The sequence below is a fragment of the Ornithorhynchus anatinus genome, chromosome X5 (assembly GCF_004115215.2).
Source record: "Ornithorhynchus anatinus isolate Pmale09 chromosome X5, mOrnAna1.pri.v4, whole genome shotgun sequence".
NCBI lineage: Eukaryota > Metazoa > Chordata > Mammalia > Monotremata > Ornithorhynchidae > Ornithorhynchus > Ornithorhynchus anatinus.
The window spans coordinates 4,032,331-4,055,540 of NC_041753.1; the positions used below are offsets into that span (position 1 = coordinate 4,032,331).

The 23,210-nt window shown below is 47.6% G+C and overlaps 4 protein-coding genes, 6 non-coding genes and 1 pseudogene across 10 annotated transcripts; 6 read left to right on the forward strand and 5 right to left on the reverse strand.

Annotated features, from left to right (window-relative positions):
• Window positions 1-2,171: 2,171 nt before the first annotated feature.
• Window positions 2,172-2,254, reverse strand: TRNAL-CAG. Its single transcript has one exon. It is a non-coding gene; the product is annotated as a tRNA-Leu (tRNA).
• Window positions 2,255-4,964: 2,710 nt separating this feature from the next.
• Window positions 4,965-5,035, reverse strand: TRNAG-GCC. Its single transcript has one exon. It is a non-coding gene; the product is annotated as a tRNA-Gly (tRNA).
• A 601-nt stretch (window positions 5,036-5,636) lies between these two features.
• TRNAN-GUU lies at window positions 5,637-5,710 on the forward strand. Its single transcript has one exon. It is a non-coding gene; the product is annotated as a tRNA-Asn (tRNA).
• A 1,163-nt stretch (window positions 5,711-6,873) lies between these two features.
• TRNAE-CUC lies at window positions 6,874-6,945 on the forward strand. The gene has a single exon. It is a non-coding gene; the product is annotated as a tRNA-Glu (tRNA).
• Window positions 6,946-7,360: 415 nt separating this feature from the next.
• On the forward strand, window positions 7,361-7,432 carry TRNAD-GUC. Its single transcript has one exon. It is a non-coding gene; the product is annotated as a tRNA-Asp (tRNA).
• A 615-nt stretch (window positions 7,433-8,047) lies between these two features.
• On the reverse strand, window positions 8,048-8,118 carry TRNAG-GCC. The gene has a single exon. It is a non-coding gene; the product is annotated as a tRNA-Gly (tRNA).
• Window positions 8,119-11,101: 2,983 nt separating this feature from the next.
• LOC100093270 (histone H2B type 1-O) lies at window positions 11,102-11,460 on the reverse strand. Its single transcript, XM_001514946.4, is given in 2 exon segments — window positions 11,102-11,361; window positions 11,363-11,460. Coding segments are annotated over 2 exon segments (351 nt in total). The 3' UTR covers window positions 11,102-11,108.
• Window positions 11,461-11,796: 336 nt separating this feature from the next.
• LOC114808074 lies at window positions 11,797-12,157 on the forward strand (annotated as a pseudogene).
• Window positions 12,158-13,302: 1,145 nt separating this feature from the next.
• On the forward strand, window positions 13,303-19,770 carry LOC100093260. Its single transcript, XM_029055505.2, has 4 exons — window positions 13,303-13,740; window positions 16,833-17,244; window positions 18,624-18,754; window positions 19,294-19,770. Exons 1-4 carry the CDS (start codon window positions 13,336-13,338, stop codon window positions 19,720-19,722), a joined length of 1,377 nt encoding a protein of 458 aa, XP_028911338.1. The 5' UTR covers window positions 13,303-13,335; the 3' UTR covers window positions 19,723-19,770.
• On the forward strand, window positions 16,812-17,289 carry LOC100084253 (histone H2A type 1-like). Its single transcript, XM_001514710.5, has one exon. The coding sequence runs from the start codon at window positions 16,860-16,862 to the stop codon at window positions 17,250-17,252; it is 393 nt and encodes a 130-aa protein (XP_001514760.2). The 5' UTR covers window positions 16,812-16,859; the 3' UTR covers window positions 17,253-17,289.
• A 1,985-nt stretch (window positions 19,771-21,755) lies between the features above and the next one.
• LOC100093272 (histone H1.4-like) lies at window positions 21,756-22,477 on the reverse strand. The gene has a single exon (XM_001515001.4). It carries the CDS (start codon window positions 22,437-22,439, stop codon window positions 21,771-21,773), a length of 669 nt encoding a protein of 222 aa, XP_001515051.1. The 5' UTR covers window positions 22,440-22,477; the 3' UTR covers window positions 21,756-21,770.
• Between the last annotated feature and the right edge of the window lie 733 nt (window positions 22,478-23,210).

Genomic DNA, 23,210 nt, shown 5'->3' on the forward strand with positions numbered 1-23,210 from the left:
CTTGGAAACGCGACGGAATGGCGGGCGAGGCCGTGCCTCAGACGCCCTCAGAATGCCTAATAATAATAATAATAATTGTGTCATTTGTTAAACGCTTGCTTTGTGTCAAGCAGCGTGTTCCAGAGAAAGGAGCAAGGGCCTGGGAGTCAGAGGACCTGGGTTGGGAGTCAGAGGAGGTCCTGCCTCCGCCACTTGTCTGCTGTTTGACCTTGGACAAGTCACTTCTCTGGGCCTCAATTCCCTCATCTGTAAAATAATAATAATGTTGGTATGTGTTAAAAGCTTACTATGTGCAGAGCACTGTTCTAAGCGCTGGGGTAGATACACGGTCATCAACTTGTCCCACCTGAGGCTCACACTTAATCCCCATTTTCCAGATGAGGTCACTGAGGCACAGAGGAGTGACTTGCCCACAGTCACACAGCTGCCAAGTGGCAGCCATGACCTCTGGCTACCAAGCCCAGGCTCTTTCCACTGAGCCACGCTCCTTGGGGATTAAGAGTGTGAGCCCCACGTGGGACAACCTGATTACCTTGTATCTGCCCCAGCGTGTAGAACAGTGCTTGGCACATCATAGTAAGCGCTTAACAAATACCACCATTATTATTATTGGGAAGCAGCGTGGCTTAGTGGAAAGACCATTGGCTTGGGAGTCAGAGGACACGGGTTCTAATCCCGGCTGTGTGACCTTGGATAAGTCATTTAACTTCTCTGTGCCTCGGTTACCTCATCTGTAAAATGGGGATTAAAACTGTGAGCCGCATGTGGGACAACCTGATTACCTCGTATCCACCCCAGCGCTTACAACTGTGCTCGGCAGATAGTAAGCGCTTAATAAATACCATAATAATAATTATTATTATTATTAAGTGTCTGCAGTGTGACCTTGGACACATCACTTCACTTCTCTGGGCCTTAGTTATCACATCTATGAAATGGGGTTTAAGTCTTAGCTCCATGTGGGATGTAAACTGTGTCCAACCTGTCTATCCTGTATTCATTCATTCATTCACTCGTATTTATTGAGCACTTACTGTGTGCAGAACACTGTCCTAAGCGCTTGGAATGTACAATTCGGCAGCAGTCAGCAACAATCCCTGCCCAACAACGGGCTCACAGTCTAAAAAGGGGAGACAGATAGCAAAACGAAACAGGCAGTCGGGCAACTGTATCTGTCCCAGCATTTAGTGCAGTGCCTGACACATAGTGAACACTTAAATATCATTTTGAAAAAAGCATGGTCAAAGATACAAGATAAGTCATATTCAGGGCTCACAATCGAAGTAAGAGAGAGAAAACAGGTAATGAATCCTAATTTTACAGAAGAGGCAACTGAGGCACACAAAAGCGAAGTGGGAAGCTACAAGATGATCAAGACAGACACACTCCTGTCTCTCACAGGGTTCACAGTCTAAGAAGGAGAGGGAACTGGTATTGGATCCCCATTTTACAGATGAGGTAACGGAGGAAAGAGGAGTGAAGTGATTTGCCCAAGGTCTCACACCAGGCACCTGGCAGAGCTGGAGTTGAGAACCCAGCTCATTTTACTTCCAGGCCTGTGCTCTTTCCATTAGGCTATTTCTACCTTTGTAGAAAGCCTTTGCCATCCTTTTCATAACCCCCAGTCAGTGGGCCCAGTGTTGCTCTGCTACACATTAAACACTGCAAGAGGAAAAGGGGAGGCAAACCGGTGGTGCCTGCGACTTCAGAAGGCAAGAAATCCTGAACGGCCTGGGCAGGGCTTTTGTGGTTCTCCAACTCGATCGTCCATTCCCCCAGAAATCCCAGCAGAAAGTCATGGGCTTTGTTCCGTGGCAATAATAAAGTCCAACTCCACCCCAGTTCCACCTACAACAAATTCTGCTCATTTCTCTTCTTCCACCTGCCCTCCTATCTCCACTTCCAAAATTCTTCTTCTTATTATATGATCTCAAGGAAAATCTGTCTGTTGATTTAAGTGTAATTAAACCTCATCCGCCTCTGGGAGGGGTGTGAGGCAGAATGCTGCCTCAAATTGCATCTTTATACTAAAGAAAGGCTCCCCCACCCACAAACCCCAATCCCTCCCTACTGCCGCCTCTATAAATTTTTCTGGGAGCAGAAAGTGGGAGTATAAACGAGGAGCGAAGTGAAACCAAAACCGCTCCAGCTAAGGATGGAAAAGGAAGAGTTGTCAGAAGTGGGATTCGAACCCACGCCTCCAGGGGAGACTGCGACCTGAACGCAGCGCCTTAGACCGCTCGGCCATCCTGACCCTCTTAGGTCGCCTTTTTTAAGTTTCTCTCTAATCGCTAATCACACAATTATAGCACCCTTTTATTTTGTTGGTAGAGCGTTTTGGGGGGGGTTGATATAACTTGCCTCAACTTCTGCCCCGAAACGACTTCCGCAATCACATGCAAGACAAAAATCTCCCAATGAGATACCCTCGGAACATTTTTTGGTCTGTTTTTAATGGGAGAAACTGCTATCGTGATAATGATTTCCAGGAAGAATTTTGGAGATTCTTGATCCTGCTAATCAGTGATAAAATAGCCAATCATCCGGATCTATGTTCCTGATAAAGGGTTGTTTCGAAGAGTTGATATCATTTTCTCGTTAGTGTAGTGGTGAGTATCCTGGCTGTCACGCGGGAGATCGGGGTTCGATTCTGGGACGGCAGAATATATTGCTGAAGGTTTATTTCGGGAAATGATTGATCGAGCACTGTACTCAGCGCTTGGAAGAGCACCCTGCAACAGAGTTAACAGCCCTGTTCCCTCTCCCTAATAATGTTGGTCTAGAGGGGAAGGCAGACGTTATAAATTAGAGATTTTACTTTTTAAACCCCCCAAATGTTTTCCAGGTATGTATTTTTCTTTTTCTTCTTTTCTTTTCTCTGTCCCTCCAGATGGTGTTCAACATTTATTGCTTTCTCGAGTAGCTGTTGGAATAGTAGAAGGAGGAGTAAAGAAAGAATGGTATTTAAGCGCTTACTATGTGCTAAGCACTGTTCTAAACGATGGGGTACATACGGGGTCATCGGATTGTCCCACGTGGGGCTCACAGTCTTAATCTCCATTTTACAGCTGAGGTAACTGAGGCACAGAGAAGTTAAACGGCTTGCCCAAGGTCACAGAGCAGCCAAGGGGCGGAGCAGGTATTAGAACCCACATCCTCTGACTCCCAAACGTCTGCCCTTTCCACTAAGTCACGCGGCTTACCATAGTAGTAATACAACAACAATAATAATAGTAATAGTGGTTGTTAAGCATTTAACTATGTGCCAAGATCTGGAGTTGATTATATTCAAGACAAGCAGAGCAGACACAGTCCCTACCCTGTAAAGGGCTCACAGTTTAAGAGGAAGAGAGAACAGGTATTGTAGCCTTATTTTACAGATAAGGAAACCGGTGCACCAGCAGTTAAGTGACTCGCCCAAGGTCACACAACAGGCAAGTGGCAGAGCCAAGATGAGTACCGCGGTCCTCTGACTCCCAGGCCCATGCTGTTTCCCCTGTCCCATGTTAAATCTAATAATAGTACTGGGGGTAGTATGTGAGCACTTACTATGTGCCAACTATTCATTCACTCATATTTATTGAGCGCTTACTGTGTGCAGAGCATTGTACTAAGCGCTTGGAAAGTACAATTCGGCAAGAGATAGTGCACTAAGCCTGGGAAAAAAAATATATATGGCCATTGTTGGGCAGGGATCATCTCTGTTGCTGCATTGTACTTCCCCAAGCACTTAGTACAGTGCTCTGTACACAGTAAGCGCTCAATAAATACGATTGAATGAATGAATATTAGACTCAGTCCCTGGGGTCCTAGAGACCCTCAATTGAAGAATAAAGGTGTACTGGGGGAGGAAGTGGTGTCCTCTCTACTAGACTGTAAGCTCCTTTAGGCCGGTATCGAACTCTCCCAAAAGCTTAGTGTACAATGTTCTGCACACTATAATCACTCAGTAAATACAACTGATTGATTAAGAAACCCCAAAACAATCTCTGAGGCAAGGACACGATAAATACAAAAGTAAGGCATTGTGACAGAGTTCCTCAATCACTCAACCAATACAACTGATTAAGAAACAATAAAAAAGCCAATATAATATCTGAGACAAGGACACGATAAATACAACAACAGTTGGGCATTGGTGCAGAGTTCTTCAACAGTCACAATCATTCAAGGAATCAATCAATGATATTTATTGAGGGCTTACTGTGGGCCAAGCCCCGTGCTCTTGGAGAGAATCTTCCAAGCGCTTGGGAGAGTACAATATAGCACTACTCGTCCACGTGTTCACTGGCCACGAGGAGTTTACTGTCCCAAAAGGCACAGCCGCATCCTTCTCAACATTCCAAAAGTTCAGAAAGCTTTGACAGAGCAAGAGTTTCCTTTTTCTTCCCAGGCTGGAGGTGAGGGCGGACTGGACGTCCATGGTAGGAAACCGAGCAGCCTCTCTGCCATTTAGCAGGCCTCGGTGGTGGTCTGGGGCCGTGGACCGGTTGTGGACTCTGGCTACCAGTTTCCACTCTCTTTCCAGGCTGGTACCCAGGTCTTTTGACTGCCATAAAAACAATAATAATAATAATGGCATTTGTTGAGCACTTACAAGGTGTCGAGCACAAGTCGGTAGAAGCTTAAAGTGTACAGGGAAGATAGACATTAAATTGAATTACAGATAGGGAAAATAGTGTGGTATAAAGATACGTACATAAATGTTGTGGGGCGTTACAACATTTTTGCGTTATGTATGTAATATTAAATGCATTAATTCATTTTACATGAATTGATCATTTGTCTTATCTTTCCTATTATACTGCTTGCTCCTTATCATAGGAACCGTGTCTGCTTCCTTTTAATAGTGAAAGACTTGTGTAGAGCTAAGCACCTTGGGGTGGTTCAAAAAAGAAATATTGGGCTTTGAAGGTAAAGAAAAAGATGATAGGCCAGAAATTGGGTAAAGGCAAAACAACTGTTGCATTGGCCGGGAATCGAACCCGGGCCTCCCGCGTGGCAGGCGAGAATTCTACCACTGAACCACCAATGCTCCCATAACTTAATCTCTCTACAGAATTTCTTTGGACCTAGACTGGAAGGTAAAGGGATCTTATTGCCCTTCTATTTTCAGAATCTGAAAGATGAATAATAGAGCACGTACATATATAAGTTCAGAAATACTAAGGATTCAATCGTATTTACTGAGCGCTTACTGTATTGGACAAAGCGCTTTGGAGAGTACAATGCAACAATATACAGACACATTCCCTGCCCACAACGAGTTTACGGTCTCGCAGGCAGGCAGGGGTTTACAAATATAACTTTTAGGGGTAGAGGAGGAGGTGAGGTGAGAGGGAAGGTTTTTTTCCCACAGGGGGTCTTTCTCCGAGTAGACTGTAAGCCCGTCAAAGGGCAGGGACTGTCTCTATCTGTTGCCGATTTGTACATTCCAAGCGCTTAGTACAATGCTCTGCACATAGTAAGCGCTCAATAAATACTATTGAATGAATGAAACTTGCAACCGGGCCAAGGGAGCAGAACATCTGAGCCCTACTCTCGGGCTTCGATTTTCTCTTCTCTGTTAAAATCACTTATTACTGCAAAAATTTCCTTCACCAGGAGGAGGGCCCGAGAAAAGTGCTTTTATGTCTGTCTCTGTGGCGCAATCGGTTAGCGCGTTCGGCTGTTAACCGAAAGGTTGGTGGTTCGAGCCCACCCAGGGACGGAATAATCATTTTTGCGAGGAACCAAAAGATTTTTTAATAGCATTTGTTAAGCGTTTAGTACGTGTCCAATGCTATTCTCTGCCCTGGGGTACGTAATCGGGCCAGATCTTCAAACCGGTCCCTTCCTACCGCGCCCCTGGGCGTGGATTGTCCCTCTTTATTGCTGTCGTGTAATAATAATAATAATAATAATGATATTTGTACTTACTATGTGCAAAGCACTGTTCTAAGCGCTGGGGGGGATACAAAGTGATCAGGTCTTCCCACGTGGGGCTCACAGTTTTAATCCCCATTTTACAGATGAGGTAACTGAAGCCCAGAGAAGTTAAGTGACTTGCCCAAAGTCACACAGCTGCCAATTGGCAGAACCGGGATTAGAACCTCTGATTCCCAAACCCGGGCTCTTTCCACTGGACCACGCTGCGCACTTCCCTAAGCGCTTACTACGGTGTTCTGCGCACAGTAAGCGCTCAATAAATACCATTGAATGAATGAATAACCTTCCAGCTGATTGACCTTTACATCATCCCTTATCTTTCAGCGGCTATGGGCCTCCAGCAATTTTTATTTCGACTCTAGTTCCTCTTCGCAGGTCGCAAGCGGCCAATTCAGTGCCTAACCCTTCCCGGCACACTGTGTTTTTTTCTCCGTATCTGTCCTGGCTCGCTCCCATTCTTTCCTTTCTTCTTCTCCTCCTCCTTTTTCTCCTTCCCCATCTTGACCCCAGGACTCCGAGCACCGCAACCAAGGACTAAATCCGGCCTGTCTCCCTAAGAAATTAGCGACGATCGAGCCTCTTTTCCTGGACACTGTTGATGGTATATCAAGAAAGGCAATCTCATATTTTTCTATTAAAGTCTCCAATGCAATCTTCCTCAGTGGAAAACTTACCCTTTCTGGGAAAGAAACAAACGTAAGAGAATAAAATATTCCCCCATAAATGTTTGGAGCTTCGGGGCAGGGAATGCTCACGCTGTTAGAAATTGACAAAGACGCCCCTGGGGCGCGGCTGATAGGTTGACTCCGACTGTAACTCCAGTCTCCCTTCCATTTCGATCATTTTTAGATAGTAGTTGCACCTTCATCTTGAAAATTAAAATCTGGAACCGAATTGGCAGTCGGGCTTCCTCTGAAGAATATTTGGAAACTCTCCTTAGCAACTTCCCTGGTGGTCTAGTGGTTAGGATTCGGCGCTCTCACCGCCGCGGCCCGGGTTCGATTCCCGGTCAGGGAACGATTTATTTTCGCTTTCACTCCTCTAATCCAAACTTCTGTTCTATTCTGCAACACCCCCATCGATTACTTTTCCATTCCCCTGTCTTCTTTTTGGGAAACCTGGAACTCCTCGGAACTAACAGCATTCATACGGTATTCTTAAACATTACCTACGGCATTAATCTTCGCTCTCACTCTGTGTCCAGTGCTAATTCGCTTATCTATACCGCCCTCCTCCAGCTTGACCGCATTTTTCCCCATCATGAAGTCCTCAAAAAAATCCCACCTCCATCCAAGCCTGGATCAATAAATTATTAGTGATAATGATTGTTTTTGAATAGCGGAAATGATCACGAATTTTACTCTGAACATAGAAATACACCATAGTTAACCTCTTCAACAAGAATGTACCCTTAGAAGCCCTTTTATCGCTTTCCTCGTTAGTATAGTGGTAAGTATCCCCGCCTGTCACGCGGGAGACCGGGGTTCGATTCCCCGACGGGGAGAGGCCTTTACTTTTGCTGAAAACCACTCAAAGCTCTCAAATATATAGTCAATCGATCAAGCGATCGTATTTCTTGAGCGTTTACTTTGTGCAGATCACCGCTTGGGAGAGTGCAATATAGGAATATAACAGAGTTGGTAGACACATTCCCCGCCCACAGCGAGCTTACAGTCTAGAGAGAATACTGATATTAGAAATTTATTTTAAAGTTTTTCGACATTTTCCCAAATATCCTAGGCTGCTAATGTCTATAACAGGCCTCTAAACCCTGTCACTTGCTCCACAATTACAATTCTGTTAAGGAAAGTTGGGACAGAACAGTAAGCTTGGGCTGGTGCAGTTGTCACGGAATGAATTATTACCTTTTGATGCTGCTGTTTCTGCTTTTGTTTCAATTTTACCCGTTAATTTTTTCTCCTGAGCATCTGTATTTCTCCTTCAAGATTTTGACAGCAACTTGGTATCATATTTAATTTATCAATTATCTCTTCCCACCTATTCCCGCGCTACCGTAGCGTTTCGTACGTAATGAGCACCTAAAGAATGGTCGTACCGACTGCTTAGGTCATCATTTGACCAAAAAAATTTAAAGCAGGGGCGTCTTTCTCGTAAAAGTTGCATTGGCCGGGAATCGAACCCGGGCCTCCCGCGTGGCAGGCGAGAATTCTACCACTGAACCACCAATGCTCTCCTTTTTAACAGTTCATGAAAACCCTAGTTTTTCTTGAATAACTATGGGTTATTAGTGTTAAAAAGTGAAGGAATACTGTTGAGGAAACTGAGGCACAGAGAAGTGAAATGATTCGCCCAAGGTCACAAAAGAGACAAGTGGCGGAGTCGGGATTACAACCCAGGTCCTTCTGATTCACAGGCCTGTACTTTATCCACTAGGCCACGCTTTTTATAAACAATTTATAATATATAATTTAAAGATATGCACGTAAATGTTGTGGGGTTAGAGATGGGCAAATAACAAAAGTCACAGAGCCAAGTGCACAAGAAGACGCAGAAGGGAGGGCGAACCGGGTAAAAGAGGGCTTTATCGGGGAAGTCCTCGTGGAGGAGATGCTTTGAAAGTGAAGAGAGTGGTCGTTTGGCATATGAAGAGGGGAAGGGAGTTCCAGGATAGGGGAAAGACGTGGAAAAGGGGTCGGAGGCGAGATAAACAAGATCGGGGCACAGTGAGCGAATAACCTGACGTTAGAGGAGCGGAATGCACGGGCTCGGCTGTAGTAGTAGGAAATCAGTGAGGTGAGGTAGGATGGGGCAAGCAGAGTGAATATTTCAAATCCGATGGTACGGAGTTTCTGTTTGATGCAAAGGCTGCTATTGAAGGCTCTTGAGGAGTGGGGATACATGGGCTGAACGCTTTCGTTGAAAAATGATCCTTGCAGAAGAGTGAAGAATGGATTGGAGTTGGGAGAGAGAGGAGGCTGTGAGCCTTCAAAGGAAGGGAAAAAGGGGGATAGGGAAGGTGAGATGGTACGAAAGCCGCTTTGGGGAGTGAGAAGGGATGAGTCCTCTCCCTTTCCCAGTGAGTGTGGAGGAATGGGAAGAGATGAGGGCCCCTCTAAGAGAGTGGCAGAGGAGACTGTGTCATCTGGGGAGAGCCAAGTTTTAGTGATGGAGAGGGAGAAGAAGTAACTGGGTCAGGAAGAGATCTAGGATGAAGGGAAGCTTCCCCATGATGGAGTTGGGGCTTGGCTGAGGGTGTAGGGAGGATGCTTGGAGTCGGGACGGCAGGAAGGGGTTGGATGGGAGTAAACTGGCCGGGGCCAGTACGGGGGAAGGGGGATGAGGAGCAGCTCTGGGACTGGATGGTAGGGATGGGCAAAGGAGGAAGGGGGTGGGGGTGGTTCAAAGGGTGGGGTGGGGTTGGATGGGAGTAACTTGGGAAGGGAGATAATAATGATAATAATAATGGTATTTGTTGAGCGCTTACTATGTGCCAGGCACTGTACTAAGCACTGGGTGGATACAAGCAAATGGGGTTGGACACAGTCCTTGTCCCACGTGGGACTCACAGTCTCAATCCCCACTTTACAGATGAGGTAACTGAGGCACAGAGAAGTGAAGCGTACTAGACGCAAGGGACAGGGGTGAGGGGATTCGAGGGAGAGGTCACTGGGGGGGGGGGGAGGGGGGCGGCTATGGTGTAAGAGAAAGAAAGTCTGGAGCTGCCGCAGTTGATCTGTAAACTGTCTACACTGTAAACTCGTTGTGGGCAGGGGTTGTCACTGTTTAATGCTCCAGGGTACTTTCCCAAGCCCTTAGTACAGGGCACTGCACATAGTAAGAGCTCAATAAATACGATTGAATGAATGAATGAATCTGAGGACCCAGTGGCCAACACAGTGGCCAACTACCGACTACTGTAGGTGGCGACTCAGCAGGTTCCAATTGGGAGGAATCTACAAGTCCACGGTGATTAGAGAGTCGTTAAAGCGCCCGTCCGGAGTGAATGGGCGAGCGCTAACAAGTCGTTAGCTGTTGATGGGTGATTAACACTTTATCTCCTTGGTGAGTCTCTGGCCTACTTCTCCGGTGGGTCCTGCGGGTCCTGGCGTGCGCGGGGGGGAGGGGATTAGCAATTCCTTCATCCTGCAGTCCCAAATCCTCAGTGCACGGATGGGGCGAGGCGGGAATAATAATAACTGTGACATGTGTTACTTTGTGCCAAGCCCTGTACTCAGCGCTGGGGTAGATAGAAGCAAATCGGGTTGGGCACAGCCCATGGGGCTCACAGTCTCAATCCCCATGTAACAGATAAGGGAACTGAGGCCCAGAGAAGTGAAATGATTTGCTCAAGGCCAAACACCAGTCAAGTGGCCGAGTCAGAATTAGAACCCATGAGCTTCTGACTCCCATGTCCGTGCTCTAGGCCATGCTGTTTCTCAACAAGAGAGTGCTGCTGTCCACTCCCTCTGGGCAGTCCCAGATGGCGGAACTGGGAGGACCACCCTGCCCTTTGTTCAGTCCTCAAGTGTGAAAGGGAGGGACCTGAGAGCTCGCACGGATTTGCGGGTGTGAATTCTAATCCCTGCTCTGCCACTTGTCCGCTGTGTGACCTTGGGCAAGCCACTTAACTTCTCTGTGCCTCAGTTACCTCATCCGTAAAATGGGGATTAAGACCCCTGGGACAACCTGATAAAGGTATTTCCCCCAGCCTTTAGAACACTACTTGGCACATAGTGCTTAATATCATTAGTATTATTACTACCAGATACCAATCAATGGTATTTGAGCACTTGCTGTGTGCAGAGTACTGTTCTAAGCGCTTGGGAGAGTACAATATAACATACTTAGCAGACACGTCCCTTGCCCAGTCTAGGAGACAAACGTTAATATGAGCCAGTAATTTATAATAATTTAAAGGTATCTAGGTAAATGTACGGTTGGGGCGAATATCACATGACCCTGCAAGGATCAGCGCCACGGTTTCACGTTCCAGACTTGTAAAAGTGAGTAATAATAAAGCATCTTAGGCTACCGAAATAGGGAAACTTCTAGGCAATCGAAACATCCTAGTTTATAATGTTCCTGATGCAAAACACCCCATAAAGCCGTCCTGATCCTCATTTAAAAATAGCCCAGTCGTTACAGCGGCTTTCTCGGACACGGTGGGTGGCTCTGCAAAGAGCCTTGGGTTTGAGGGTGCGAGAGGCCTCCCGGTCGTTTTACTTGGAGCTGGTGTACTTGGTGACGGCCTTGGTGCCCTCGGACACGGCGTGCTTGGCCAGCTCCCCGGGCAGCAGCAGGCGCACGGCCGTCTGGATCTCCCGGGACGTGATGGTGGAGCGCTTGTTGTAGTGCGCCAGGCGGGAAGCCTCGCCGGCGATGCGCTCGAAGATGTCGTTGACGAACGAGTTCATGATGCCCATGGCCTTGGACGAGATGCCCGTGTCGGGGTGGACCTGCTTCAGCACCTTGGCTCCGCTTGCGCTTCTTCCCGTCTTTCTTCTGGGCCTTGGTCACCGCTTTCTTCGAGCCCTTCTTGGGGGCGGGAGCGGATTTCGCGGGGTCAGGCATGTTGGGAAACCAAAAAGAAAAAAAAAAGACAATGCACCAGCCAGACTCAGCTAGTTGTACTTATAGAGCTTGCAATGCAAGTAAGGACTCGCCTTTTCAAGATCTGATTGACCCTTTTCAGAGGGTGGTCGTTAAGGGATAAATGATATGCAAATAATCGGATTCAAAACCCGCTCTTCTAGTGGTCAGGTACACAATGGCGTTTCGTGGCCTTCAAATAATCTTAGTTTTTTGAGTCCGCTTCCCTGAACAAGCTCTAAAGGGCAGCAGCAGGAGGTATCACTTCAACATTTTCCTTTTGTCTTAGAAGCTGGTCACGGGCGTGTACTTCCTACGATGCCTGCCCGCGGGGAGCGAAGGGGCAAAGTTCGTGTGAAAGCCAAATTTCGGTCGTTCCCGGCCGGTTTGTAATTCCTCGTTGGCCGTGTACGTCGGCAAGGGCAACTCGTCTGAGTTAGTCGGGGCCGAGCTCCAACAACTGACGCCCGAAATCTTGGAATTGGCGGGCAATGCGGCCCGTGACAATAAGAAAACTCGTATTATCCCCCACCACCTGCAGCTGGCCATCTGCAATGATGAAGAGCTTAACAAGCTGTTGGGCCAAGTGACCATCGTTCAGGGAAGTGTTTCGTCTAACATCCAGCCCGTGCTGTTGCCCAAGAAAATGGTGAGGCACCACAAGGCCAAAGAAAAGTAAGGCCAAGATAGAATAATCAGCTCCCCATGCTGCCATAAAACTGAAACAAGGTTTTTTTTCAGAGCCACCCACCTTCTCAGCAAAAGAAAGCTGTTTCTCTTGTGCACACAAAAGCACTTGGTTCATAGACAAAGCAGAGGATCATTAGAGAGGAAGTGTGCCTTACCTGGGCCTGGGAATCAGAGGATGTGGATTCTAGTCCCAGCTCTGCCATATGTCTGCTCTGTGACTCTTGGGTAAGTCATTTAACTTCTCTGTACCTCAATTACCTCATCTGTTAAAAGGGAATTAAGACTGAGCCCCATGTAGGATCGGGACTGTATCCAACCAGATTATCTTGTATCTACCCCTGTGTTCAACAGTGCTCGGCACATAGAGAGAGCTTAAATACCACTATTATTATCATCATCATTATTATCGTAATCTGAATTTCAGAGGTAGTGTTCCATATAAGCAATTTTTGCATCCTTTTAGAGATAGCTTTACCTTTCTCCAGTAGACTCACTTAAGGAGCAAGAGTCACAGGCACTAATATAACCCAAACGCTTGATAGTCACAAAGCAGGTGCTCAAAAAATCATGATTAAAGACCCGTTTTTCTAATTTCACGCTAATCACCCTAAAGTTAGCAGAATGAACCCCAACTCATTCTCTCAGCATGTGTACGATGACATGTAAAGCCCGGCTGGAGCGTAGGCTTTCCAAAATATACCAAAGAAAAACCCAAGGGAATGGAGATAGAGGACGGATGGCTATGGATTTAGGAGACCTAGATTAAAGCAGAAAGCTATTTGTGTCTTCGGCCTCGTTAAAACCTGCCTACGGCAGAAATTCCCGGAACTTCTTGCCCGGAATGAAGTGACCAATGATCATTCCTGTTGCCCAGGAGGTGAGCATATGTGTACAAGGTGAAAACCCGATGAAGTACATCGGAGAAAAAGAAAAATAGCGTGGGTGTTGTGGGATGGGAGATGGAGAAACAATTTCTTATCCAAACCGACTACAGAGCAAAGGCTTGAAATACTGGCCAATCAGAACACAGGGAGGGATTTAGCCAATCAGAAAACAGGGAGGAATTTAGCCAATCAACGTAGTTAACGTACTATATAATGACTCAGTTTGGGCCTTTTTTCTCGTTTTCGGTGTGTAAAGTGATTGGGAGTGTTTTTGTATTTTATTATGGCTCGTACGAAGCAGACGGCCCGCAAGTCCACCGGCGGCAAGGCGCCCCGCAAGCAGCTGGCCACCAAAGCGGCCCGCAAGAGCGCCCCGGCCACCGGCGGCGTGAAGAAGCCTCACCGCTACCGGCCCGGCACCGTGGCGCTGCGGGAGATCCGCCGCTACCAGAAGTCCACCGAGCTGCTGATCCGCAAGCTGCCCTTCCAGCGGCTGGTGCGGGAGATCGCCCAGGACTTCAAGACGGACCTGCGCTTCCAGAGCTCGGCCGTCATGGCCCTGCAGGAGGCCAGCGAGGCCTACCTGGTGGGGCTCTTCGAGGACACCAACCTGTGCGCCATCCACGCCAAGCGGGTCACCATCATGCCCAAGGACATCCAGCTGGCCCGCCGCATCCGCGGAGAGAGGGCTTAGGCTTCTTGTTGTCTATCCCGATTTTGTAACAACCAAAGGCTCTTTTAAGAGCCACCCCCTTCCTCATTAAGGAACTGTAATGCGGCTATTTCCTTTTCCCAAATTATACTCTTGTCGTGGCACATAGTAAATGGAATAAGTATTTATTGATTACCTATTCAATTGTATTTGAGCGCTTATGTTGTGCACAGCACTGTACTGAGCGCTTGGAAAGTACAATTCGGCAACAGACAATCCCTCTAGGATGGGCTCACAGTTTAGAAGGGGGGAGGGACAACAAGGGCATCAATAGTATTACTATAAATGAGTAGAATTAGGTGTACACACCAATAAAATAAATTGAACAATAAATACGTACATATACACAAATGCTGTGGGTTGGGGAGGGAGTAGAACAGAGGGAGGGAGCAGGAACGATGGGGAGGGGAAGAGCAGAGTAAAAGGGGGGACCAGTCTAGGAAGGCCTCTGGGAGGAGGTGAGCTTTCATTAGGGCTTTTAGCGGGGGAAGTATGTTTGGCAGATATGAGGGAGGACATTCTAGGCCAGAGGTAGGACGTATATTTGTCAAGTGCTAGATTAGCACCTGGGAAAATATAGCAGAGTAATCATTAGCAATCCGGGGAGTTGGAAGCAGTGTACCTTGGCCAGACAATAAAATAGCTGAATTATTCCTCGTGTTGAGGGATAAATCAGAGGCCAAAAACCACAGAAAGAGGCCCAGAAACACATCGGAGACTAGGCTCCCTGGTGTTGAGACCGTTAAATCCAGGACGGCAGCTCTCTAGACTGTGAGCTTGTTGTGGGCAGGAATGTGTTCGGTCTTAAAGTGTACTCTGCCAAGCGCTTACAACAGTATTTTGCACACGGTAAGCGCCCAGTTGAATGAATGAAGCAGCGTGGCTCAGTGGAAAGAGCGCGGGCTTGGGAGTCAGAGGTCACAGGTTCTAATCACGGCTCTGCCACTAGTCTGCTGTGTGACCTTGGGCAAGTCACTTAACTTCTCTGTGCCTCAGTTACCTCATCTGTCAAATGGGGATTAAAACCGTGAGCCCCACGTGGGACAACCTGATCACCTTGTATCCGCCAGCGCTTAGAACAGTGCTTTGCACATAGTAAGCGCTTAACAAATACCGCAATTAAGGAAATGTTTCAACCCGTAGGTAAAATGGAAAATAAGCATACGGGCTGGGGGGGGGGGGGGGGGGCGGGGAAACGTTTTTCGCGCCATTCCGCGTCACCTGCCAACAAGAGAACAGAGACGAGACGGAACCTGTTCAGTTCTCAAGCAGGTCTGTTGCTGCTTTATAAAATTAGGCGATACGGGCCTTGGCAACATTTTAGCTCTTTCGTTTTATTGAACATTAGCCACATTGTAGCCATGTCTGGGCGTGGAAAGGGAGGTAAAGGGCTAGGCAAAGGAGGTGCCTAATCCCGGCTCAACCGCATGTCAACTGTGTGATTTTGGGCAAGTCACTTTCCTTCTCTGTGCCTCGGTTACCTCATCTGTAAAATGGGGATTAAGACCGAGCACCACGTGAGACAAACTGATCACCTTGTATCCCCCCAACGCTTAGAACAGAGCACATAGTAAGCGCTCAACAAATGCCATTATTATTATTATTTTGTTTGAAGCCCCTTTTAACTGTTTCTCCCAAAAAGTATCTTATGAATGGAAGCTTCCCCATAGTTGGGGTTTGCCCAAGGGAAGTGAGAAGCCGGGTCTGGTTTTAAGTTTGACAAAAGTACCGGTTTGGTCATTCATTCAATCGTATTTATTAAGCAGTTACTGTGTGTAGCGCACTGTACTAAGCGGGTGGGGAAGTGGAATGCAGGAACAAAGAGTGGCAATCCCTGCCCACAACGAGCTCAGAGTCTAGAAGGGGGGAGACAGATATCAATACAAATAGACTCAATCTAAATAATTGAAATTACAGATATATACATAAGTGCCGTGGAGTGGGGAAACGGGAAGAGTAAAGGGAGCAAGTCAGGGCGACGCAGAAGTGAGTGAGCGATGGGACAAGTGGGGCTAAATTGAGAAGGCCTCTTGGATGAGATGTACCTTAAATAAGGCTATGAAAGTGGGGAGAGAAGTCTGGCGGATTTGAGGGAGATTTGTGGTAGGACGTGGGCCGAGGCCAGCCCCGAACTATAAATTAAAAAATGGTTCCTGTACACAGTGGCAGGCCTGAAAATGAAAGAGGAGAAACTTGGGTGTTCAAACATGCAGACTGGCTAACAGAGGAAACTTTTGTTAAGAATGGGCTCTCTTTTTTGTTAAGGTGTTAAGCGCTTACTATGTGCCAGACACTGTACTAAGCACTGGGGTAGATCCAAACTAACCAGGTTGGACACAGATACTGTCCCACATGGGCTCCAAGTCTTCACCCCCATTTTGCAGGTGAGCAAACTGAGGCAGACACAGACAAATCATGGAGTCGGAATTAGAACCCAGGTCCTTCTGACTCCCAGACTTGTGCTCTATCCACTAGGTCACGCTACTTTTCCAAGGTGGACTTGTTTGAAAATAACTACAACATTACGGTTATTTCAGTTGTGGTGGGTAACTCTGAAGAGCACTGGGTTTCAAAGTGGACGAGCCAGCAAAGGCCACTAAAATTTGGTATGAAGTATTACGATCGCAGAATTCCCGACCCTCGTTGTCTCTCTGTTGCCGATTTGTACATTCCAAGCGCTTAGCACAGTGCTCTGCACATAGTAAGCGTTCAAAGCCCGTCAGACGGCAGGGACCGTCTCTATCTGTTGCCGACTTGTTCATCCCAAGCGCTTAGTACAGTGCTCTGCACATAGTAAGCGCTCAATAAATACTATTGAATGAATGAATGAATGAATGAATGCTATTTCCGAATGCAAATGAGGGTGTTCTAATGCGTCCATGTGATTGGACTCGGAAGGACAGATGACCTGTATGCAAATAAGAGGATTCTAGTCCCTATCTTCTATTGGTTAGAACGGAAGAGGGCAATTCTGACCAATAGAAAGGCGTCCTTTGGATCCCAGGAGAAACTATAAAAGGTGGTGTTAGCGAGGCGTCAATAGATTTGGGTTTCTGCTTTGCCTTGAGAGGGTGGTAGGGTTAAGGGTCGTAGTCATGTCTGGCCGAGGAAAGCAAGGGGGCAAGGTTCGCGCCAAGGCCAAGACCCGCTCGTCCCGGGCGGGGCTGCAGTTCCCGGTGGGCCGCGTCCACCGGCTGCTGCGCAAGGGCAACTACGCGGAGCGGGTGGGGGCGGGCGCGCCCGTCTACCTGGCCGCCGTGCTCGAGTACCTGACGGCCGAGATCCTGGAGCTGGCGGGCAACGCGGCCCGCGACAACAAGAAGACCCGCATCATCCCGCGGCACCTGCAGCTGGCCATCCGCAACGACGAGGAACTCAACAAGCTGCTGGGCAAGGTCACCATCGCCCAGGGCGGCGTCCTGCCCAACATCCAGGCCGTGCTGCTCCCCAAGAAGACCGAGAGCCACCATAAGGCCAAGGGCAAGTAAGGCCGAGGAGGGACAGGCAAATTTTCGGGGCCACCTTAAATCACTTCAAACCAAAGGCTCTTTTCAGAGCCACCCATAGTGTCAATAAAAGCAGCTGTATACTTTGCTCACGACTAGCTTCAGGAGCGATATAAAGTAACTTTGTTCTTTATAAACAGGCCCTGAATGGTAAGGGTGGTAGCTATGATCTTGGAATAATTCTCTCCTAAGCAGTAAAGGGAAGGGGTTATTTCGCTACAGTAAAAACTAGTTTCTGACCCACATAAGGGTAGGATTTAATCCCCCTTTTATAGCTAAGAGGCACAAAGTAGCTTCCCCAAGGTCACTGATCGGACTGGTGGCAGAACTGCATTTGCAAAGAATGGCAAGAGAACCCACTAGGTGTTACAAATACCAGCTCACCAAGTTAGCCTCTGCCAAATACAGCAGGGACTTGCCTTTTCAGCCTCCCATATGCTAGGGTGAGAGCTATTTTGAGAGGAGCGAACACGGTGGAGGATTACGAAGCACAACTCTTCCTAAACTCCCCTGGAAGTCACTGAGTTGGGTTTTTTTGCACAAGGGTGCATGGATTCGTTCGCAATCCTGAAAACTACATAAATCAGATATAAAATGGCAATTCAGAAGCCGTCGAGTTTCTCAGCAAGGCTTCTCTGAAACCGTTCTTAGGCGGGGCCAATGACGGCACAGCGCGGGCTTTTTGAAAAGAAAAACAATGGAGAGTTCCAAACAAGTCCCGCCTTCTGGAAACAGGAAAATATGTATTAACATGTATTTAGAGGTTAATTCTATTAAAACTGTTCGAATGACATAATGCTTGACAGTCCAATTTTCTAAATCATTTCGTGAAAAAATTCCTCCTTCACTATGCAGAATCGTATTCAATCGTATTTATTGAGCGCTTGCTGTGTGCAGAGCACTGTACTAAGCGCTTGGAAAGTACAATTCAGCAATAGAGACAGTCCCTACCCACAATGGGCTTACAGTCTAGAAGGGGGGAGTCATCAAAACAAATAGGCATCAATTACATGAATATAAAGAAATAGAATTATAAATATATACACATCAAAACAAGTAAACAGGCATAAATATAAAATTAAGATATGTATATATATATATACACAAGTGCTGTGGGGCGGGGGGGGGTAGAGCAAAGGCGATGGGGGAGCTGAGGACAAGGGGGGCTTAGTCTGGGAAGGCCTCTTGGAGGAGGTGAGCCTTCTCCATCAGGAGAGGAAGCAAATCAAATAGGATCCACGAGTCTTAAGATCCCAACCTTCAAAACTCTGTACACCCGTTTCAATATGGAAATTAGGTCAAACGTATAGTCACCGAGAACCCTTTACACCTTTGCGCTTTATCTGTTGCCAGAATTTCCAACCAAAAGGAATAGTATTGTCTCGGATGTAATGGATGTGTCTGGGCACAAAACAGAAACAGTACTGCTCAATCCAGACACAGTACTGGAATTTCAAAATTACCTACCCAAGAAAACTCCGCAGGTTGAGAGGAATAGGGAGAAAACGGCATGCCGATTTCTTAACTGGCGATGAAAACACGCTCTTCATAATAATTAATTTTCACAACCCAACAGGGGAATCCGAAAATCCCTGCTCGGAGAAAATTAAAAACCAGAGCAACCGAGAAACGTACTAACACGAGGGATTTTGAGTCCTCGGGGGTGGTGGGCCTGGTGTTTGCACATTAAGCAGGGATCCTTCCTGTTGAGCTGGTACACTAATAGCCGTACCCTGATCTCGACAAACCAACAGAATTTATTCAAATACGGGAAAATGAAAACTCAGTAGCCCGATCCGAATATGTTGGGCAATCTAAAGTGCATCCTGAAAAATCAACCATTCGAAAGGAGGGAAGCCCAGGAGGGGGGATTCATCACTGAGTCAAACTGAACGGGTTGGGGATTGAACAAGCAACCAAGCAGAAAAGAGGCGGGGCCAGACTAGGTTTTCCCCTCCAATGAACGTGAGACATTGCCTATATAAAGCGGTAACAGGCGCGGTTTTTTCTCTCATTTTTTTAGTGCGGAGTATTTGTAAGAATGGCTCGTACGAAGCAGACCGCTCGCAAGTCCACCGGCGGCAAGGCGCCCCGCAAGCAGCTGGCCACCAAGGCGGCCCGCAAGAGCGCCCCGGCCACCGGCGGCGTGAAGAAGCCTCACCGCTACCGGCCCGGCACCGTGGCGCTGCGGGAGATCCGCCGCTACCAGAAGTCCACCGAGCTGCTGATCCGCAAGCTGCCCTTCCAGCGGCTGGTGCGGGAGATCGCCCAGGACTTCAAGACGGACCTGCGCTTCCAGAGCTCGGCCGTCATGGCCCTGCAGGAGGCCAGCGAGGCCTACCTGGTGGGGCTCTTCGAGGACACCAACCTGTGCGCCATCCACGCCAAGCGCGTCACCATCATGCCCAAGGACATCCAGCTGGCCCGCCGCATCCGAGGCGAGAGGGCTTAAACCTCTTAATTGACATTGCTTGCTGCTAGCACCACCCAAAGGCTCTTTTAAGAGCCACCCACATTTTCAATATAGAGCTGTATAGCTAATGTGTTTTACATAGTGCACTTATTGCTTTTAAGCCTTTGGATTATCCCCTTTTTGGGAAGCGATTATCTGCAAGTCACAGAATTACTCTACCCCTTTTCTTCCATGATATTGAGGGCTTACAGTGTTCCATGCACTACACTAAACATCGAGATGGATATACTCTCAATCCCCCACAGGGTTCATAACCAACCATTAGAGATGCGGTGGAAGCACAAAAAATAATAATAATTTTGGTATTTGTTAAGCGCTTACGATGTGCCGAGCACTGTTCTAAGCAGTGGGGTAGACAGAGGGGAATCAGGATGTCCCACGTGGGGCTCACAGTCAATCCCCGTTTTCCAGATGAGGTAACTGAGGCACAGAGAAGTGAAGTGACGCCCACAGTCACACAGCTGATTAGTGGCAGAGCTGGGATTCGAACTCATGACCTCCGCCTCCAAAGCCCCTGCTCTTTCCACTGAGCCACGCTGCTTCTCTAGAGAGGTGAAGTTACTAACTTAGCACTGCACAGCAGGTAAGTGGTAGAGCAGGGACTGGAAAAAGTAATAATAATAATAATAATGTTGGTATTTGTTAAGCGCTTACTATGTGCCGAGCACTGTTCTAAGCGCTGGGGTAGACATAGGGGAATCAGGTTGTCCCACATGGGGGCTCACAGTCTTAATCCCCATTTTACAGATGAGGTAACTGAGGCCCAGAGAAGTTAAGTGACTTGCCCACAGTAGGTTGCCCACAGAAAAAGTAGGTTCTCTACTACCAAAAGTAGAGAAAAAAAGTAGTAGAAAAGGTCGCACAGCAGATAAGTGGTAGAGCAGGGACTAGTAAAAGTAGGTTCTCTACTACTAAGTCTCCCGGGCTTTTAAGTGTTTACTGGGTGAATGACACTGTCCTAAGTCCTTGCGAGAGTACAACACAACAACCTAAGGAATGTTATATACTTAGAACGAGTTGACAGTCTGGAAGGAGAGACAGACGTTGATATAAATAAATTACGGATATGTACATAAGTGCTACAGGCCCGGGGGGAGGAAGAAAGTAATGGAAGCAAAGTCAGAGCGATGAAGAAGGGAGTGGGAAAAGAGGAAATAAGGGTTTAATTCAGAGAAGGCGTTCAATAAGTCGGTGTCTTCAATAAGGCTTTGAAGTGTCGGAGGGGGGGGGTAATTGTCGGATATGAAAAGGGATGATGTATAGAACATTTTCATCAGGCATCTCAGGCCTTTCCATACATTATAAAAGCCCCCTGCTCTAATCAAAGGTACTTATTGAGGGCTGATTGAGTGCAGATCACTGTACTAAGTGCTTAGAGAGTGCAATACAGGAGTTGATAGGTATATTCTCTGCATAAGGAGCTCGCAGTGTAGGAGAAAAAGCATTAATATAAATTACGGATATGTGGATACATGCTGTAGAAGAGTTCAATATAAAGTGTTTAGATCCTAGTGATTATCCTTTAGCTTTAGCCCATTGTAAAAGTCGGTTAAAAATCTTGCTATCCCTTAATATCCTCAAGTATTCCCAGCTGACACCTGGCTCAAAATCCAGAAATTCAATCGCTGGGGAACAAGGACTGAATCCAACCTGTTGATCTTCAGTAGACCCCAGTGCTTAAAGCAATACTTAGAGCAGCATCAATCAATGGTATTTACCGAACGCTTGCACGGAGCAATGTACTACGCGTTTGGGAGAATAGAATTAGCAAACACATTCACAGTCCATGACGAGCTTACCGTCTAATATGCATAATAGAATTCATTTCCAAGGACATCTTTAGACCCTTTGCAGGGGTGTCCGCAGAAATCCCCTTGGGTTTTACTTTGTAACCCGAGTAGATTTCCCTGAACATCCCTTTCCTAGCATGGAGTAATTAAGTGCGTTTAGCTCTTTCTGTGATTTATATGGGTGGCTCTGAAAAGAGCCGTTGGGGTAGAAAGAAAGAACAGTCAGAGAGGAAATTTTTATTTCTTCTTGGGGGCCGCGGCCTTCTTGGGTTTGGACGCTTTGGGTTTTGCAGCCTTGGGTTTGGCAGCTTTGGGCTTCACAGCTTTGGGCTTGGCCGGACTCTTGGCTGCTTTCTTGGGCTTCGCCGCCTTGGCCTTTTTTGGAGTCTTAGCCGATTTTTTCGCTGCCACCGCCGCCGGCTTCTTGGCTTTCTTCGGGGTCTTTTTCACGCTCTTTTTGGCCCCGGAAGCCGCAGGCTTCTTGGGCTTCTTGGCGGCCCCGGCCGATTTCTTGGGCTTAGCGGCGGCCGCCGGTTTCTTGGCTTTGGGCTTGGCCTTGCCTTCGGAGCCGGCCGCCTTCTTGTTGATCTTGAAGGAGCCCGAGGCGCCGGTGCCTTTGGTCTGCACCAAGGTACCTTTGGCGACCAGGCTTTTAAGCCCCAGCTTGATGCGGCTGTTGTTCTTCTCCACGTCGTAGCCGGCGGCGGCCAGCGCCTTCTTCAGCGCGGCCAGGGACACCCCGTTGCGCTCCTTGGACACGGACACCGCCTTGGTGATCAGCTCGGACACCGAGGGACCCGCGGCCTTGCGCTTGGCTCCGCCCGCCGGCTTCTTCGCCTTCTTCTTGGCGGGGGATTTTTCCGCTGGAGCCGGGGCGGCGGGAGCGGCGGGGGCCGTTTCGGACATCCCGGTGGGATCGAGTCGTAGAGGACGAAGAAAAACCTGAAAAACAAAGTAACAACTACGCGACTGCGGGGTGTATTTATAGGGCGGAGCTGCGCTGTGATTGGTGCGCTGTCCAGCCCGCCTCGCTGCCGCAGAGGACTCTCCTCTTGCCTTCCGAGTTGTGTTTGTTACAGCTCAAAAACGGTAAAAAATATAAATTCCTCCCGAATGAATTCCCGCCACCTCGATCGGAAAACGACGAGTGGACTTTCGGGAACCGGAGACTTACTTTTGGTTCATCAGGCACAGAGTCTGAGACTAAAAATCTTTCAAACTCCCTCCACCTGACAACAAAACTCGGTCGGTATGAATCAAACTTTCGAATTTCTTCCCCTGTAAGAAATTCCTCTTTTTTCTCCAAGGTCTGCGAACTCTATCTCAGAATTCCCAAGGTTCCCGGCTTCCGATCGGCCCTTAAGGTAAATTCCTCGTCCCCATATTTTTAAGCTAAACCTCCTTCTCCTCGAGAGAAGTAACACAGGCTCCTCGATCGCTTTGCCTTTGGAGTTATTTACTCCTGGATCCATCCAACCCATTTAGTTTCACCCCGAATGGGTCTCGGACCGAGATGAGTTTGATTACTGTCCCTGAACGTAGCAGGATAAAGACAAAAATCTCCATATCTTTTGCTTGTGTTTGCTTTTTTAACCAGCTGCGTATTTAATTTGTCTCTTCTTCCTATTTGATGTGTCCAATGCGTGTCCGCCTCCAACATTAGATTGCAAATTCCTC

Bases quoted from the DNA above. Each gene is read 5' to 3' on its own strand.
- LOC100093260 (XM_029055505.2), top strand. From the start codon at position 13,336: ATGGCTCGTACGAAGCAGACGGCCCGCAAGTCCACCGGCGGCAAGGCG. The intron at 13,741-16,832 runs GCTTAGGCTTCT...CTTTGCCTTGAG, and splicing joins GCCGCATCCGCGGAGAGAGG to AGGGTGGTAGGGTTAAGGGT. The intron at 18,755-19,293 runs GTTGAGAGGAAT...TCATTTTTTTAG, and splicing joins TACCCAAGAAAACTCCGCAG to TGCGGAGTATTTGTAAGAAT.
- LOC100084253 (XM_001514710.5), top strand. From the start codon at position 16,860: ATGTCTGGCCGAGGAAAGCAAGGGGGCAAGGTTCGCGCCAAGGCCAAG.
- LOC100093272 (XM_001515001.4), bottom strand. From the start codon at position 22,439: ATGTCCGAAACGGCCCCCGCCGCTCCCGCCGCCCCGGCTCCAGCGGAA.